The sequence below is a fragment of the Drosophila montana genome, unplaced genomic scaffold, assembly GCF_035044405.1.
Source record: "Drosophila montana isolate Dmon_TW-CO22-7 unplaced genomic scaffold, ASM3504440v1 contig_203_1, whole genome shotgun sequence".
NCBI lineage: Eukaryota > Metazoa > Arthropoda > Insecta > Diptera > Drosophilidae > Drosophila > Drosophila montana.
In genome coordinates this window covers 1,051,831-1,070,300 of record NW_026996956.1, presented here as the reverse complement: position 1 = coordinate 1,070,300, position 18,470 = coordinate 1,051,831, and the positions used below count along the sequence as shown (strand labels likewise).

The following is an 18,470-nucleotide window of genomic DNA, read 5'->3' as shown; positions in this document are numbered from 1 at the left end:
TTTCCGTTGTCGTCGTCGTCGCACACACACACACACGCACACACAGTACATATACATGTATATACACATGCATAGATGTGTATATACTCAGGAGTGGGCCGAGATTGAATTTTATTGCCCCGGCGACAGGCGCCATTAACCAAAGTTGTAGCGCCGGGATGTCAGAATTGTCAGGATGCGGATTGCGCTAATTATGAAATGACATTTTGGCCATTGGGCGCCGATTTAAATGTGTTTTCGCTTGTCAACTTAATGCAAATTATTGTTTTTTTTCTTCACTTGCAGGCGGCCACGCCAAATGATGTTGCAGATGTTGCGGGCAATATCGTTGTACAACAACAACAATTACAACTACAATTCTATTAGCAATAGCAAAAGGCCGACCGATACTAGCCAGCATTAGGAACAAAAGCAACGCGAGCAACAAATAAGCCACACACATGTTGCTGCTACAATTGGAAAGACCACAACGAGGAGAGCAACATCAACTAAGATGCTCAGCGCTGCTCATGGAACAGCAGCAGCAGCAGCAACAGCAACACACACTGGAGCAGCAGTTGCCACAATTGCCGCTGGCGAAACTTATGTCATAACAAATAAACATCTCCATCAGCAGCAGCAACAACAGCAGCAGCAGCAACATTTTGTTGTTGCCGCCAACACAATGGTTATACCAACAACTGCAGCCACCGGTATACCAACAGCAACAACAACAACGACAGCAACAACCACAGCAGCAGCAGTCGAGACACCACAGCAGCAGCAACGTCAGCAGCAGCAGCAGCAACATGTTTTGTTTCAGCCACAATTACAGTTACAAACAGCAGCAACACCTCAGCAGCCAACACAGCCGCGCCAGCATCCCAAGAAACGAAAATTTGATCCAGCTGAGCTGGACAAAGCCGAGCAACAGCAACACCAGCCGCAGCAATTGCATCAGCAACAGCACACGATGTACAAGCAACAAAAACCCGCCGAGACGAATGGCAATGGCAGCGATACGCTCTCCAATGGCAATATTGCTGCCGTGCAGCAAAGTGCGTTAGCTTTGCGTAGCATGATTGTCAGTCCACCGTCAGCAATGAATTGTGCAGGTGCAGGCGCCGGCAACAGCAATGAAATCAGGCAGCAACAGCAACATCTGCAGCAGCAGCAGCAACAACGTATTATAATCGCATCGCCGCTGCAACATGCGACTAGTACTTACAAGCAACATGTTGCCAGCAGCAACAATAGCAACATCAGCAATCAAGCAGCAATCAATCATTCGCGCACACACACGCCCGTCTTCTACCAGCAACAGCAGCAATCACGTTTTAGCTTTAACTCACACCATCAGCAACATGTACAGGAACAACAACAACAGCAACAGACGCAGTTGCAGTTGCACCAACAGCAGCCGCAGCAGCAACACGAGCCTGTTGCTCTACTCGATCTCAGCGAATGGACCAACACGCGTGTCCTGGCCAAAGTGGGCAAATGCTATGCGCCCGGCAAAATACAGCAAGTGCAAGAGGCAACGACCATGACCACGCCCACAGCCACGCCCCACTCAATACTCGTGAAATTTGATGCCACCGAATTTGGTCAGCAACTGTATCAGGATGTGCTGCAGCAAGGACGCTACAATGTGATACTGGATGCCAGTCCACCGATGGCTGATGTAAGTACCTAACTACCTTATCCTACAGATCTATGGAGAAATCCTAACTTAAACTTTACTACTGCAGATCACGCTGGAGGCTCGCGTCTGTGTGCGTCAAAGTCTCGAAGGACGTACCGTTGACTGCGTGTATGTGGAGGGCATCATTATGGAGATCAACCAGGGAACCAAGCAATATACCGTGCAATTAGTCAATGATGAATTGGTAAGTGCAACGTGGAGAATATATCAACTCAAATTTAATTTAAATCGTAAGCTTTAATTCTAAACAGAAATATTTTTACTTGATTATAAATCTGTTTGAATTTGAAAATTTCAATACAAACTTTTCTCAAGCCTCAACCCTAATTAAGTAAAAATATACAATGGTTGCTTAAGATTTACAAAAAAAAACAATTGAAATAAATTTTAAAAGCCTTTAAATCAAGCAAAAAGAAGTAAAACCGAAAAAGTTCTAGATTCTCAGTATAATGCGCTTAGAAAATATTGCAGTATAAAAACCTCTATGCATTTTAATATATGTAAGTGTTTGTCCAGAATGACGCGATTTGCTGCCTGATAGATTAATTGATTGACTTTAGCCACTTAATGTGATGTAAATGCATGCTAAGGCGGGTTTTCGGTAAATTCCATCCGCCCATTTTAAAAAATGTGTGAAAAAGCGTTGTGTGAATCTTTATTGTTCAGAGATTTTGACAAATCCGAAGTGGTTAATGACAAAAGGCGCGGAGCAAAACACCTGGCCCGGACCAAACCGAGTAATTCTAGTATTATGTAGGATAGAAACCCTTTAAGAAATAGTTAGGTGATATTTGCAATATGTTTATTGAATTTCCATTGTAGCCCAATACAAAAGTTGTGCGTCGCGCGGATTTGCGCCTGCTGCTGCCGCCCTGGTGGGATGAGCTGAACGAGCTGACGCCAACGGCAACACCGCCGGCAACAGGCGTCAAACGGAAACCGGAGCAGGCATCCGGTGGCAGCAGCAGTGTGGCATACCCAAAGGCCTTTGTGGCCACGCGGTACGACGGCAAGCTGCCAACGAGCACGCCAACCGGTGGACAGCAGCTCCAGAAACATGAGTATTATCGAGCGGCTGCCACGTCGCCGTTCCAGGGCGGTGCGGTGCCGCCGCCGCCGCCGTTGGCGCTTGTGGAGCAGCAGCACCACCACCACCAGCAGGCCAATGGTCTGCCGGACATTGTGATCTCGCCAGGCAGCAATGGCCAGCAGCAGCACCACCACCAGCCACTAAAAATGCACGTGCCATCGCCAGCGCAGCAACAACAACAACAGCAGCAACAGCGCAGCTACGACGACTACGACTCCGACGATGAGCTGAAGCGCGTCGGCATCGACTATTCACCGGCTGCCGGCGATGTGGATGCCGAGAAGATGAGCGCCGGCAGCAAGCGCAGCAGCATGCAGAGCCGCGGCAGCACATCCAGCTTACTCGATCAGAGGCTGACACCACGATCTCATCCAGCAACTCCAAGGTAAGAAAGTTCATACGGATTTTTTATCAGTGCATCAGATAGAAAAATAACTTGCCTACATCATAGATAGGGTACGAAAGTTCAAAAAGTAATACGTATTTATCTAAATCTATATAAAAGTGTTTGTCCTGACAGATTGATGACGAACAAACCGTAAGAACTAGGAAGGAATTCTACCAGGAAATTTAATTAGTTTTCAATAAACGGTTGTATTAAACTTTTTTGTTTAGCATTTTGACATATCTATATGGAATATAATTTGAGGCAAGCTAGTAGGGAGAGTATTAAATATGCACGGGCGTAAAATAGCAAAAAAAATAGCAATAGCTAAACGGCATTTTATGCCCAGAGTGTGGTTTAAAGTGAACCACTTTATCCCGGTGGAACAATGATTCTCTGCTGAAATAAATATTATACTTCAATTGCTTGGAGGATATACTCAGTTACTATACGAACACCTAGATGTTTGATGTTTGTACGGACATAAATTTTCAAAATTTGCTTTAAGAACCATGTACCGAAATCGATTTTTATCGATATTATTAAAACGGCAGAAGATATCAAAAATAGTAGAAGCATTATAGTTATCGAGATCGACGCGTTCATGCTCGGCTGCCTGTAACATGCATTTGCACAACGCAATTATACCAATTCTGAATTGGAAAGGGTATAATTGCAGCCATATCAATATACACGCGCTTAAGAGAATCGCGTTACATTTATAATTACTGCACATGTTCTCTTGAATTTGTTATAAAGAGAACCGCAAAAGCTTTGATCGCTGCCGTCGTTGACTGCACTGTCTGCGGTCGTAACCCTTTTAGTTGACGTTATTTAGAGCATTGCTTAAACTCAATACATTAATTACAAAAATGTGAATGTGTGTGTGTGTGTGTATTAAGGAGAGTATTTTCGTTGACAGATCTCAGGCAACGACGCCGCATCGCTTCAAGAAGGGCGACATTGTGGAATCGGAATCCGGAGTGCGCAAGAAGTACAATGGCAAGCAATGGCGACGTCTCTGCATGCTGTGCATGAAAGAATCTCAGCGGCGGGGCTATTGTTCTAGACATTTGAATCAGAAGGGCAGCAATGCGCTGCCTTCTTCAACGGGGCCGGGTCGTTTTCTCAGGTGCGCCTCTAAACTTAAATGCTCTGTGGTGATCGCTGCTGTTCTAATGCTCTCTTTATCGTTTTGCTCTCTCTCTCTCTCTCTCTCTCTCTTTTCCCTTTTACTCTCTTTTAGTGATAGCCGCTCGAGCAGCAAGACGCAAAACGATGAGGACAACTCTCGCGATTCGGAAACGTCGCCCAACCATCGGGTTACGGGTCGCTATGATCAGGAGGAGACCGATGTGGCCGCCATGTTAGGTACGTGCAACTCACACCTCTTGACTTTTATGACGCCGCAGCACTGTTGCTGTCGATCCTCCTCCGTTCAATCATAAAAGCAACACATATTTATTTTTTTTTCGAAATTTATTCATACTTCGCTAGCATTCATTTTCAAGGCTGGCTTTCCCAGCTAGTCCTCGCCTAAACTGGGTTGGGTTGCCTTCGCAACTGAGCGCCAGCTTTAGCTGTTAATCTGTCTGTCTGTTCACGCAATTACCCACACAGCTACAAACGACCAAGAGCAGATCGTAGCGCAGCCCAGCCTCTCGACTACAGCTAGGCGGTTCTGGCCTGTTTTCTAAGGCGCTTCTAGAAATGTGCGTTTAGTTTCGGTAGAAGAGACTTTTTAATGCGCTACACTTAAATATTTTAAGCATCTTGAGACATGTTCTTTTAACTAACATCAGCAAAACATAATTAAAACTCTCATTTAGTCAGCGGATAAAGATATATTTAAATATATATATTATTATATATATATATATATTTTTGCATTCAATCGGAGTAAAATAATTGTTTTCTTTTCTTAAATGTTTTTTATATAATTATGATGTCCACAAAATCATAAGTAGAATGCAAGAGCGAACTCTACGACAATCTTTATTTATTCTGTACTTTTAATGCGAATTTTCTAGCGTGTGATGCGAGAAAGCAGTATATACATATGCACATGTACATATGTATATCGGAAATAGAGTTAAAATTGTAGTGTACCCGACATATTTAGGTGTAGCGTATTTAAACGATTGGTGTTGCCAAGACTTTCACATTGGTCCGAATGAATTTCCAATTCTTAATAAAAATGCCTATCATAAAGTTTTATAGCAGCAGCGCCGCTGCTGACCATTTCATACACATCAATGCATACACACAGACTCTCACTGATAGGCACACAAGCACACCTCTCTGGATAAAGGTCGTTGGTTTTGTTAAGGTGTTCTCAGGGGCCGTGGCCGATGAGGGTTTCTATTGTTTGACGTGTGCGTGCAGCAGCAACAACAATAACAACAACGTTAGCTCTTCTAGCCACTCGAAAGTATGACCGCAGCGTGATTTACACGCAAAAGCAAAATGCAGACGCAGCGACGTCGACAGCGACGCGTACGCATTCCAATGCACCTGCAAGCGATCAATGCAGCGACGTCGACGCCGCCACTTGAAACGAACAATGCAGCGCAGCCGAAACAAAAGCGCGCTGCGTGCGAAGCGCAACAGATTCTTCTTTTCTCGTTATTTGCCCTGCCTTTGATTCGTTTTTACCTAAACAAAAATGCACTTGAGAGAGCGCACTCACACGCACACACTGACACAGACACACACACTCATGGACATTAACCGACACACAACAGCTAGCAGCACAGCACCCACACAGCCAAACAGTAACAGACACAACAGGTAAACAAACATGGACGTCGTGAGCGAGCCCAAGAGAGCAAAATGAGCGAACAACTGACGATTGTGAGAGCGGCGCTCAGTTTATGCTGTCGCTGCCCGCTCAGTTAAACTGCTGGCTGTTCTTTTGACGTCGTCGTCGCATTTTATGTTGAAAACTGTCAAAGGCAAGGCAAGAAGACAGAACAGAACGCGGCGCAAAAGCAAAAAAAAAGTGAATACCGATGCGAATGCAGCAGACAAAACGAATTTGACAACGACGACAAAAAGTTTTCAAGCAAATTAAATACGAAAATATGTGCCGAAAGTGATGCCAATCGAAGTGCTTGTTCTTTAACTGAGGAGGGGGCAGCCAAGCAGTCAGCAGTAGCAACGGCAGCAACAGTGGCAGTGGCAGCGATAGCGATATGAACGCGTTCCAGGACTTTGAGCTGGGCGCTAAATTATATTTACAGTGCTTATGTAATAAAAACTGAAATGAAAACAATCGTGTTTGCAACAAATATCTAATACTCCCCCTCCAATTCTCTCACCCTCTCCGTCTCTCTTTCTCTGTCACTCTATCTTTCTATCTGCAGTGTCACTGAGCAGCTCGCGCTCTGCAACGCCATCGTATACATCACCCGTGAATCATCATCCACTGAATGCCATCGCCCACTCCCCGGTCAATGTGTCCAATCATAGGCAAAATTTCTTTACGCCCATTGCGAACCAGTCGCAGCAGCAGCAGCAACAACAACAACTGCAGCAGCAGCAGCAGCATGTGACGACAACACCCAGTCCAGTGTTGTATAATACAAACAACAACAACAACAATAATGGCTGGGAGAGCAGTCAAGCTGTGCAGCAGCAGCAGCAGCAACAACAACCTCCACCACCGCCACAAACGGCAGCCGTTTCGCTGGTGATGCATGCACCGCCGCCACAGCAGCAGCAGCAACAACAACAACAGCCACCTGCCGCTCATCTGAATGCACTGCCGGCTCCAGCAGCTCCGCCCAGCAGCAGCACCCTCGGCCATGCGACCAGCGTCATACGCATCTCCAGCAGCCAACAGCAGCAGCACCAACAACAACAACAGCAACTGCAACAGTCGGCACCAAATCTGCAGCAGCAGCAGCATGTTGTTGTATCCACGGCCGGCCATCAAACCTTTCATCCTGTCATCGTGAATGCGGCCCAACAGTCGCAGATTCATTCGCAAAATTCTTTGCCTGCTTCCGTTGGGCAACAGCAGCAGCAGCAACCCCCGCCACCGCCGCCGCCCACATCGGTTACGTTTCATTCACATCCGCCAACCACGCCTACATCCGTAACAGGGGCTGTGCCAACGGATAATGCATTGCCAAAAAACGGTAAGTGCCAAAAAAAACGTTTGACCCTTTTCGAGTCATTTAAATAATCGCGTGCCTACAAATCGATAACAAATTTGATTTTACAGTTGATAACTGATTATGTATTATCGATTAAATGCAGTTATAGTTTTAAAGTCGATGTAAAAGAAGACAGTTGGACTTTCAGTTTAAATGTATTTAAGAATGCTTACATAAAACAAAAATACTAAACAATTCCGCGAATCGATGCGCGTTTGTAAATTGTAAAATACAAACATTTGTTTACATTAGTTACGCCTTAAAAAATAAGTTTTCGTGTGAACGTACAAACAAAATATTATTGTAAAGTTTTAGGTTTCTACAGATTTTTATTATGTTACAAAAATAACAACTCACATTTCATTTTTGTTTAATCAAAATAAGTTTTAGAATTCCGTTGAAATTTATTATCAGGTCTCCCAAATCAATTAAAGCAATAACTTATTGTATTTGTACTGTTAAAAATCTTAAAAAAAAAGAATTCTAAAATATGTTTTCATTTATTAATCAAATGTTAGTCAACGTTTTCCTCTTCTTCTAATACTTTGCCTAAGTGTCAGTAGCCTAAGAAAACTTGCAATTGGGGTATAAGGCTTATCCAAGTGTTTTATTTTCGTTCAATTACTCTTGAGCCAGCCTTAATTTAAAGTAATCGAAACCGACTTTGCACATGTTTCGCAATCAGGTGGGTCAATAAAAATTTCTTTACAGAAATAAATCTGTGGATATGTGTCGGGAGGTAGTCATTATCAGATCGTTAAAATCTATATTCAAATCTCTACTTTCTATTATGTCCTTTTCAGGCTACAATGCGGCTAGCTATCCGTGGCAAAAGCTACTGCCGCAAATGCCAGCCATGACCAAAGCACCTCCAGCGACAGCGGTGACAACAACAACAACAAACAGCAACTACAGCGTGGCCATGTTGCACCACCAGCAGCAACAGCAGCAGCACACACAGCACCAACAATTGTCGTCGCAGCAAACTCCCCCAATGCCGTCGATAACAGCAGCAGCAACGCAGCAGCAGCAGCCGCCGCTCAATCACAACAACAATCACTTGATTGTGCCCGCGCCGATGGCATCGCCCGGCAAGCCGCTAAACTGTTCCATGAACGATGCAAAGGCAGCTGCAGCAGCAGCAGCAGCGGCGGCGGCGGCAGCGACAGCAGCAACGACCAGTGTGCCGGATGAAGCTGATGAGCCCGATGAGCAGCTGGACGATGATGTGTTTGAGTCCACGACCTGTGCGCCAGCCATGTCGAATGGCAAAAAAGCACCGACGGCAGCCATGCGACTGCCTACCTATAACAGCAACATACGCAAACTAGACGAATGCCATGATGTCAGCGAAGGGGCAGCCGGTGCGCCAACGACCTCGGCGGCCAAGCGGCGCAGTCAGTCGCTTAGTGCGCTGCAGCAGCAGCAGCAACAGCAGCAACAACAACAGCAGCAGACTGCGGCGGCGGCAGCAGGCAAGAAGATACGTCGACCGATGAACGCCTTTATGATATTCTCGAAGAAGCATCGCAAGATGGTGCACAAGAAACACCCCAATCAGGACAATCGCACGGTTAGCAAAATCTTGGGCGAATGGTGGTATGCGTTGAAGCCGGACCAGAAGGCCCAGTATCATGAGCTGGCCAAATCAGTGAAGGATGCGCATTTTCAGTTGCATCCGGACTGGAAATGGTGCTCCAAGGATCGCCGCAAATCCTCCACATCGGGCAAGGGTGGCGCTTCCTCGTCCGGCAATGCCACAAACGAAGACAAACAGCGTCTGGTTTCTGTGGACGGCTCCGATTCGTTGGAGGATGACATGTGCCCCTCCACGCCCGGCGGCAGCGGCAGCGGCAGTGCCCAAGCCGTCGAGGTACAGGGCGATATCATCCCACTGACCATTGACACCTACAACATTGCTTGCGAAGAGACGCCCACAACCATTGCAGGCCAATCGCAGGGTAACTGCAAGGCCAAGCAGCTCAAGAATGAGCTGCAGTCCGATGAGGATGAGCAAATGCTTGTCGTTGAGGATGAACAGCCGCCCACGAAACTGGATCTGCAATGCCGCGAACGCGTTAACGACTTGGACATGGATGAAGCGCCCTACGACTATCGCAAGCAGCAGCAGCAACAGCTCCAGACGGATGCGGAACAGGTAAGATCTAAATCCCCATCAATCTGGGCAATACATAATACCATCTGGGTGTTTTGTGTGATAATCTATAATTTTGGTTGTTAGCGATAACAAATTGTCTAATTACACAGATTGCGCAAATATTAATTGCTCTCGTGTTTATAATACTGTCGATTTCTTTTGCTTTATCGACTTAACGACCAAACTACGCCTTGCTTAAATCCATGCTAGATGCCAGCGCAGTTATAAATATTATATATTGATTAACTGCTATAGTATTCGGGTGTGTGATTGCCGCACTTTTATTACCAACTGTGTTCATTTATGCTTATATCCTATCAAATATCCTACACTTTTTTTTTAGCGCACCCAGGAAGATCATGCGAGTCTCTGCAATGGCCAGACTATGTCCGCTCCGGCATCCAGCGCAGAGCGCGAGATCACTTTGAAGCCAAAGGCCATTAAAGCCCATCCGGGTCTGGAGAGCACCATGATGCCTTATCCGCAGATGCCCATGTACACGCACTACACTAGTCCCAAGAATCCAATCGGTGTAACACCATTCCAACCCACAGGCGAGCAAGCACAAATCCCAATTAGCTTCAATAAGCAATAGTTGCTCATTGTTTGTTTTTTCTTCCTTAATTTTTTCTCAGGCGGCGCCTTCAAATCGATGCCCATCAGTCCAAAGGGCAGCAGCTCTTCCGGTTCCAAACCGGATGAGCAACAGCTGCCGCCGCACATCAAGCAGGAAGACATCAAACAGGAGCCGCCATCGCCCTACAAACTAAATGGAGGCAATTCTGGAGCGACTACGGGGGGCGTGATTAGCGCACCAACGCCCAGCAGCGCTGTCGGCGCCATCTTTAATTTCAATGTGCCAATTGCGACGGCTCTCAGTCAAAAGCAATATCACTATCCCATGCCGCATACGCTGTGCAGTCCGACGGATGTGAGAGGTGAGTTTACAGAAGAAGACGAAGACGAATTACGAAAATATATATGTATATTTTTATTCCTCTATTAAGTTTAATATCTTATTGTTTATTTATGCCCTTATGTTGTTGTTTTTGCATTTATTAATTACCATAATATATATATATATATATATATTATCTTTATTTATCACTATGATTTGATGTTGAGTATGTTACATAATTTATTTGTGTAAAGCATTTATTTAAATATTGTGTACCAAAGGCAAAATTGAATCTAACCACCCTTCGCCTCGCCCACACCCATTTGCATCTAACGTATTTAACCGAAGTTCATCTTAAAAGTTGATTGTTTTTATTTTTTAACAAATACTTTATGCATAACATCTTTCTCTCTATTTCTCCAAACGCTCGCATAAAACCCACACATAAAAACACACACACTTTGTTACCCATTCACAATTGCTCAACTCACGCTTTTACCTCGTCCATTGCCATCTCTCACGCACATCTCTCACCACACACTCGAAAAGCAAAAGAATTCGAACCTAAACAAAAACAAGACAAAGTCAATCCCAGCACTGATCTAGCAACCGACAAGGACGACGACGCGTGCGCAGCCGACGATGCAGACGTCGACGGCGACGATGACGAAGATGACGACGATGACGACGAGCAGTTTATGGCAGAGCTGGCTAATGTGACCACAGACTTTGATGACATTGCACAGTATACAATCGCTAAGCCAGCAACACCCATGCCCACAGCCATGCCAGCGAATCCGCCTACGTTGAAGCGCAAGCAATTCACCATAGTGCGCTCTCTGACGCCGCTACAACCGGCAAACTCACCACACCAGCAGCTAAAGCATCTGCATCAGCGGCGTGTCGAAACGCCGCCAACAGTTATAACACGCGTGCCAACGCCGACGCCGACGTCGACGCCAACATCAACGATCATAGCGACGCCCTCGTCGCTGCCGCGCAATCATTTTACCATTATACGCACACAACAAAGAACAATAACACCACAACACAACACACCGCCGCCATTATTTTTCAAAAGCTCAAAAGCTCAGACATCAACAACATTAACATCAATAACTACAACAACAACCACCACAACAACAACAGCAACTAGTCACAGTAACGAGCAACTTATTCAATTTTCCAATAATTTTAATAACGCTGCTACTGCTGCAACAACTACAACAACTACCAATAATATTAACACCCATCCAACAACGACAACAACTTCAATAATCCGCAAACTTTTGACACTGCAAGATGCCAGCAAAGCCACAGGTCGTGCGGCTATTTTGTATGACGCTTTAGTGTTGGATACTTTGCATGGGAACGACGATGACGACGACGAGGTCGACAACGCTGCGAATGAGCAACAACAGCAACATCAACAGGTGCAACAACTGAACGAGACATTAGCAACAGCAACACCAACGCCAAGCACTGTGCAACAGCCAGCAACAATGTTGCTCATCACCGATGTCAACAGCTACAATCATCAGCAACATGTTGCAGTCTCTAATTCTGGCGCAACATTGCGTCCATTATCCTTTATCAGCATCAATGCTTGCAACAAAATCACCCTGCCGGCCAATACGCGCATTCTGACCACAACGGCCAACTCGACCACGCCCACGCTGACCGTACTAACAAAGGCGATGGCGACAGCATCAAATCATAGTACTAATAAAGCCAATGAACTAACCATAACAGCCACTGTCGACAGTGGCAATAAAAATAACAAAAATAATAATAATAATAATAATAATAATAATAATAATAATAATAATAGTAACAACAACAACAACAACAAGGGCATTAACAACGATGCCACCACCATTCTTATGATCAACTCCAACTCATCCGCAGCCCATCAGGCCTGTGTACCAAACTCCCCGGCAACCGTTAGCTTGGGGCATGCGGCAAGCATTGCCACGCCGCCCGCCTCGGCGCCAGCACAGATTCTCGGCTCGGCGGGTCCAGCGCCGGCACAGAAAATGTTCTTTGCCATGGGTCATCCGGTAAGTTAAATAAAAAAACAATAACATTTAGTCTATGCTACTGGGAAAGGCACTGCCTACAGTATTCACAAAGGTTTTTGAAACAAAATGGTTTATCAGTGGGAATCCGCATATCGTATAATTTTGCAAGGATGTATAAGTCTCGGGTATTCAAAAATAAATTTTCTTGTTTACTGAGGCCAAAGAAAAAGACTGGCGAAATACAACAATTATGTCTCTTATAAATTCATCTATTTTTCTATCCATAATCCTACGATTTTTAATCCTGTTATTTTAACTTTTCAACAAGGCTTTTGAGATCACAGATTCCGTCCATTTACATACGCTACTATAATTATTCATTGATTAATCTCCAAATATAAAACGGTTTGTCCTGCGCAGACAAAAGAGCTAGGAAGGTAAACTTTACTGTAGTAAGCAGACAATTTTGGGATATTCTATTACTGGAGCGTGTAACGCCAGGGAATACAAGCTACTAATTCTATACATTTTTAACACGAATATTAACTGAGCAGTATTTTTGTTTAACTCCTACAAGAACCTCAAGTTTATATTATAAACAGACTTTGCTATCAATGCAGTTTTTGCAAATAACTGCCAGACTTGCGCACCTTGAACCTGTTGAGAATTTTAATCGTGCTAGAGTGGTATCTTTGCAATTGCTAAAATTCCAATTATTTATAGTACCCATTGCTGCCGCCGCCTCATCAACAGGCGGCTTCTGGCTTGGAGCACCTGCAGCTGGACGCATTTGGGTCCAGCTACCTTTTTAAGAAGCACAATGGTGGTCTGGGCGTGCAGGGTGCGCCACCGCCCCCACTGCCCCAGGTTGTTGCGCAGACAGCAATGCGCCTGCATGGCTATGCGCCCAGCAGCCATGGCCAGGATCAGCCACCGGCTAGTTCGCCGTCGTTCAAGTCGATGCCCTCCACCCCCAAATCGGCCTCGTATCATCTGAGTGCATCGTCCGAGTTGACGAGCGGCAAACGCAGCTGCGATGCTGCTGCTGAAGATGCCGATGTGGATGTTGATGTGGACACTGATGGTCAGCAGTTTGTATTGGCGCCGACGCCAGCGCAACTGGGACGTGCTCCGCTGCAGCGGCGCAAGAATTTATGTGAGTAGCCGAAAGTCATTGACGGAACACCTAACCGAATCTTATTGTCTGTGTGTGTGTGTGTGCGTGTGTGTGTGTGTGTGTAAATACAGCTCAAAGTAAATCGGACAACAACAGCACAGGCGGCGGCTATGGGGTCAGCAATGGGCAGCATATTGGACGCCAGCTGCACTCGCCAACGCTGGTGGAGGTGGCCGCCTCCTCGCCCATCATTGGCCATGTGAACAGCAGCAGCCTCAGCTCGGCTCTGCCCACGCCCACCTCATCGACCACAACGCCCAACAGTGATGAGCAGCAGCCACTAACGCCCACGGCCGTTGGCAACAATTCGGCACCCAAGTCGCCAATAAGGGGCGTGCCAGCCTCTGCACCTGCAGTGGTGTCGCACAAGAAGAAGAGCGATGAAGTAAACAAGTAAGTTGCCCTTTGTGGCATCTTAAATGATCCACCACCTTATCCCTACTGCCTTTCCAGTGTGCTCAAGCAAGTGGACTTTGAGAAGAAGTACAAGGCGCTGCCACAGTTCAAGCCAGAGGATTGCCAGTCGCCCAGCGCCATTGCTGTGCCCTCGCCGCCGCGCGTCTATGGCACCAATTATCGCAAAAAGAATGCAGTGCAGCCGCCGGTGCAGAAACTAAGTTCGTATTCATAACGCAATCATTATAATTTCCCATTGCTAATCACAAGCAATTTTTCTAGTGAGCGAGGATGATTCGATTGAGGAGCCTGCCTCGGCGCCGCCAACTACCACGCAGCGTTTCTTTGGCGCTGATTTTAACAATGATCTGAGAGGTAAACCAACTAGTCCAAGTAGTATTTGCCAAAATGCACCTGGAACTAATCTCCAATTTGCTGCAGAACTTGAGACCGGCGATCAAACTGGCCGTTCGCCGCGCACACCCAAAACGCCGTTGCAGAGCGCTCGATCCGATGCCAGCGAAAAGGGACACCGCAAGGTCCTGGAAGCGCGTCGTAATTTAGTCATGCAGCTGTTCAATGAGCACGGCGTATTCCCATCCTCTCAGGCCACAATTGCCTTTCAGGTGCGTGTTGCTATCGTATAAAATATGAACATTCAATCCTAATCGTAGTTATCCTCTTATCACAGACCAAGCACATCGATCTCTTTCCACGCAAACAAGATCTGCAGCTGAAGATACGCGAGGTGCGCCAAAAAGCCATGGGCGCTCTACCCTGCACACCGCACTCGGCTGGTCCCAACACGCTCTCCGACTCCAACTCGTCGTCGGCCACGCTGAGCGCTAGTCTGAATGCCCAAAACAATGCTGGAGCAGCGTCAGGTAATTAAAAGGGAGTAAAAAGGCCATTTGGAAGCAGAAAAATCGATCGCCTCCACATTCACATTGTACAACTCCTTACGCCTTATTTTATATTCCTTATTTGTTGCTACTCTCTAATTCCCAATTTGTCAACAATTGAAAAGAGTTTTCTTCTATTTTTGTTGTGTAAAATGATGTTTAAAAATGTTCCAAATAAGTTATTTTTAATAATAGTATATCACAATTGGCGATTGTATGAAGATACATTTTCATTTGCACTTTTACCACACTAAATGCCTTCACAATAATATGCACAACATTAGCCAAAACTAGCGTAGACTATAACATTTTATTTTTCAAATGGAACATAATATTTTATATTTCTTTTGAAATCTACGCAGAGGGTATTGTAGTTTCCTAACGATATGTGTAACGCATCAATGAGACATCTGCGACTTAAGAAACTATATATACATATGTAGACTCTGGGTCAATATAAGATCATTCTTAATCAGCACATATTCGGGAATCGGCCGTATTGGACCACTTTTCATATGGCTGACATACGAACGATCGGTCAAAAATAAAGTTCTGGAAGAAACACTTTGTTATTCATGCTATCTTAAACAGCCCCGTAATTTATTAGTTACACTTCGCTCCTTGCATGTAACCAAAATCATGTCGGACTACTATATTTTATCCTATAGGAACAATCGTATGCCACATGTATACAATGTTTCGTCCCCACACACCCTCTTCTTACTGTACTTTTCCTCTGCCATTTTCGTTTTCAACTTGTAATTTGAATTTCCTTTTTCTATTGTGAAAACATTGTATAGATGTTTTTCCGTATTACTATACGACAGGTATGCACCAGCAACATCAACAGCAACTTGCAGAGCAACAACAACAACAGGTGAATCATCTAAGCAAACTAACCGAAAATGAGAACAAGTACAAGTAGGAAGGAGGTTCAAGTGAGGTCGCTGGTTTAAAGAAGGAGAACAGGATTGGGACACGCATGAATTGGATACGCTGCGAGTGACAAATTACTTAAAATTAATAAACAAAAGGATAACAGAAATAATTGCAGCAACACATAGATACTGAGCATGTATGAGATGCATGTGGAAAACATTTATATTGAAACAAGAAAGAAAAAATCAAAGAGATGCAAAAACAAAAAAAAACAAAATTATAAGAAATGTTAAATTTTTTAATTGCAATACGCCTATACTACTACAAGCGTAACAGAGACAGAGAGACAGTAGAAAAAGATAGAGGGACAGTAGGAATGAATTTATTAAGCAGCTTAATAAATCGAAAAATAAAGAAGTTTACCAGTTGGAAGATAGAACTTTTTGAAACATATATGAAGTACATACATTATGGCAACATTATTGTATAATGGCTTAGTTAATAATTTACAGGAAAGCAACAACTACAACAAACAAAAACAATAACCAAGCAAACACAATGAATACCCCATAAAAGAAATAATAATTTTAAGAACTAAACTTAACCCAAATAGCACATTAATTTTGAAGTGTATTTAGCACAAGTAAAAAGCGAAGAATTTAAAAAAAAAAAACAAAAACAAAAGAAAATGAACACAAATCGAATAACAAGATTACACACACACACACACAATTTGTAAGCTGAATGGAGAAATTGTAGTTGTATTGTACCCTACATATATATATATACATATATATATATATATATAGGTTTTCGGAAGAAATTTTAAATTGTCTGCTTTTTCGTATTCTTTTTCTTTGGCACTTTGAAAAGAAAAAACTTTTTTTTAAATTGTATGTACATTATTCCACTATTATTCTGGCCATTAATTTTTATGCTGTTGTCTATTTTAATTGGAATAAGCAATTTTAAATTGTATAATTAGTTTAGTTTAGATCGTTGTTTCTTTATGCTTTATCGACCTTAAACTTTAATCCTGTATACAGCAAATAAATATTGAAGAACAACCACAACAACAACATAAACAATAACAAAAGTGAAAAGAATCGCAATTGCGAAACGGCATGAAAAAATTTATAAACAGAAAACTGTCTTCCACTGTTGCTGCAATATATGAATTATGAATGTTTTAATTGTTTTTATTATTATTATGATTATGAATATTATTTTTATTACGAATAATTACAAGCATAACTTAGTTCTTTGTGTAGTTTCGCTTATTTAAATTTTATTTTATAAATAGAGTGTGTGACTGCGATTAATCTTAAATATTTTTCTGGCTTTCAACAATCATAATGATAATATTTCTAGTTTGTAAAAGTAGTTCTTAAACAAGCTTTAAACAAATTTCAATTCAAATGGCCCAATTTTTGAGAAGTCCAAATGCCAGAAACTTTTGTATTATCACGTGTGTGTGTGTTAAACTTAAAGTGCTGTTGTGTCTGTTGTTTACTGTCACAATTCATTTCTTTTCGATACATTATTTGCTTAGATTCTTTTGTATTTTAGTTCAGCTGGCCATTGCTACAGTGCGTTGCAAAATATATGTATGTCTACGTATTTGATGCAGCATAATAGCTAACAGTGTATAAAACAAAACTTTAAAATTTTAGTTTAATAAGGTATTGCAAATTAACAGTTGAAAATGAAAGACGTCTCCATTTTTTCCCCTTATTTGTTTTTAAATGACAGTCAACTCACACACACACGCGCACGCACACTTTTTATTTGTGTAATAATTAGTTATTAAAAAAAAAAAAAATTACAACTTTTTAAAGCCGCACTTACTTATAATTTACAAACTAGTTTCGTTTAGCTATTATGTTTTTTTATGAATATAGTTGAAAACAAAATTTTATATAATAAAAAGAAAGTACATTTTAGCATGTTAATGTTTATAAAAAGAATAAAACAAAGTTTATAAGCAAAACAAACGTGTGAAATTATTGTCGTGATGCATATTGGAAAAGAAAACAAACAACTCACAAACAGTTGAGCACAAAGTAATGTTCATTACCCTTTTGTTCGTATCAGATTTAGTTCAGTAAATTCTGTTTTAACTTAAAACCAATATAAATAAACCGCAGGCTAAAAAGCAACTGATAGACAGGAACTCAGATAGCGAATTTGTGCCAATGATTAAATATATAAAAAGCAACTTTAAACTTAATACGTAATATAAAAGTTAGTGTAATAGACCCAAATCCACAAACTTACACCAACTAACGGTTAATCCAATCAACATCCTTCCAGAACTCTGTCGGCATTGAAGTTAGTCAATTAAAGATAAGTGCAAGCTGAAAATATATTGGCAAATCGCAAAACAAAAAATAAAATAAATCACCGCTCACGAACTTTTGACACACTTGTTTACAACCAATCTTGAGAACTTATACAATACAAAGCATATAGTATACAAGGGCGAAACAGAAACTTTTGGCAAACAACAATTTCGACCTAACAAAATTTTTTATGAAGAAAAAACTACCAGTAATTACAAAAAAACAAACAAAACTCGAACAAGCAACACACACACACACACTCAAACCAAAAATGGCGTTTCGGATACAAAATTCTAAAATTCAGGTATTAAAAAACAAATAGTGTTGTATAATGTTACATTTTTTTAAAAGAAGATGAAATATTTAGCTATTTATACA

The 18,470-nt window shown here is 42.8% G+C and overlaps 1 protein-coding gene across 5 annotated transcripts; it reads left to right on the top strand.

Annotated features, from left to right (window-relative positions):
* Window positions 1-285: 285 nt before the first annotated feature.
* Window positions 286-16,489, top strand: cic (Putative transcription factor capicua). Of its 5 annotated transcripts, XM_064679673.1 has the most exons (17): window positions 286-1,663; window positions 1,731-1,868; window positions 2,507-3,159; window positions 4,082-4,291; window positions 4,406-4,530; window positions 6,525-7,301; window positions 8,123-9,477; window positions 9,821-10,031; window positions 10,113-10,415; window positions 12,284-12,435; window positions 13,120-13,552; window positions 13,645-13,966; window positions 14,027-14,190; window positions 14,252-14,344; window positions 14,411-14,595; window positions 14,661-14,853; window positions 15,672-16,489. In XM_064679673.1, the coding sequence occupies exons 1-17, from the start codon at window positions 494-496 to the stop codon at window positions 15,794-15,796; spliced, it is 6,609 nt and encodes a 2,202-aa protein (XP_064535743.1). In that variant the 5' UTR covers window positions 286-493; the 3' UTR covers window positions 15,797-16,489. The 5 variants fall into 5 exon arrangements, with proteins under 5 accessions (XP_064535743.1, XP_064535742.1, XP_064535741.1 ...); XM_064679672.1 differs by having other exon boundaries at window positions 14,252-14,595; window positions 15,699-16,489; XM_064679671.1 differs by having other exon boundaries at window positions 14,252-14,595.
* The last annotated feature ends 1,981 nt before the right edge of the window (window positions 16,490-18,470 follow it).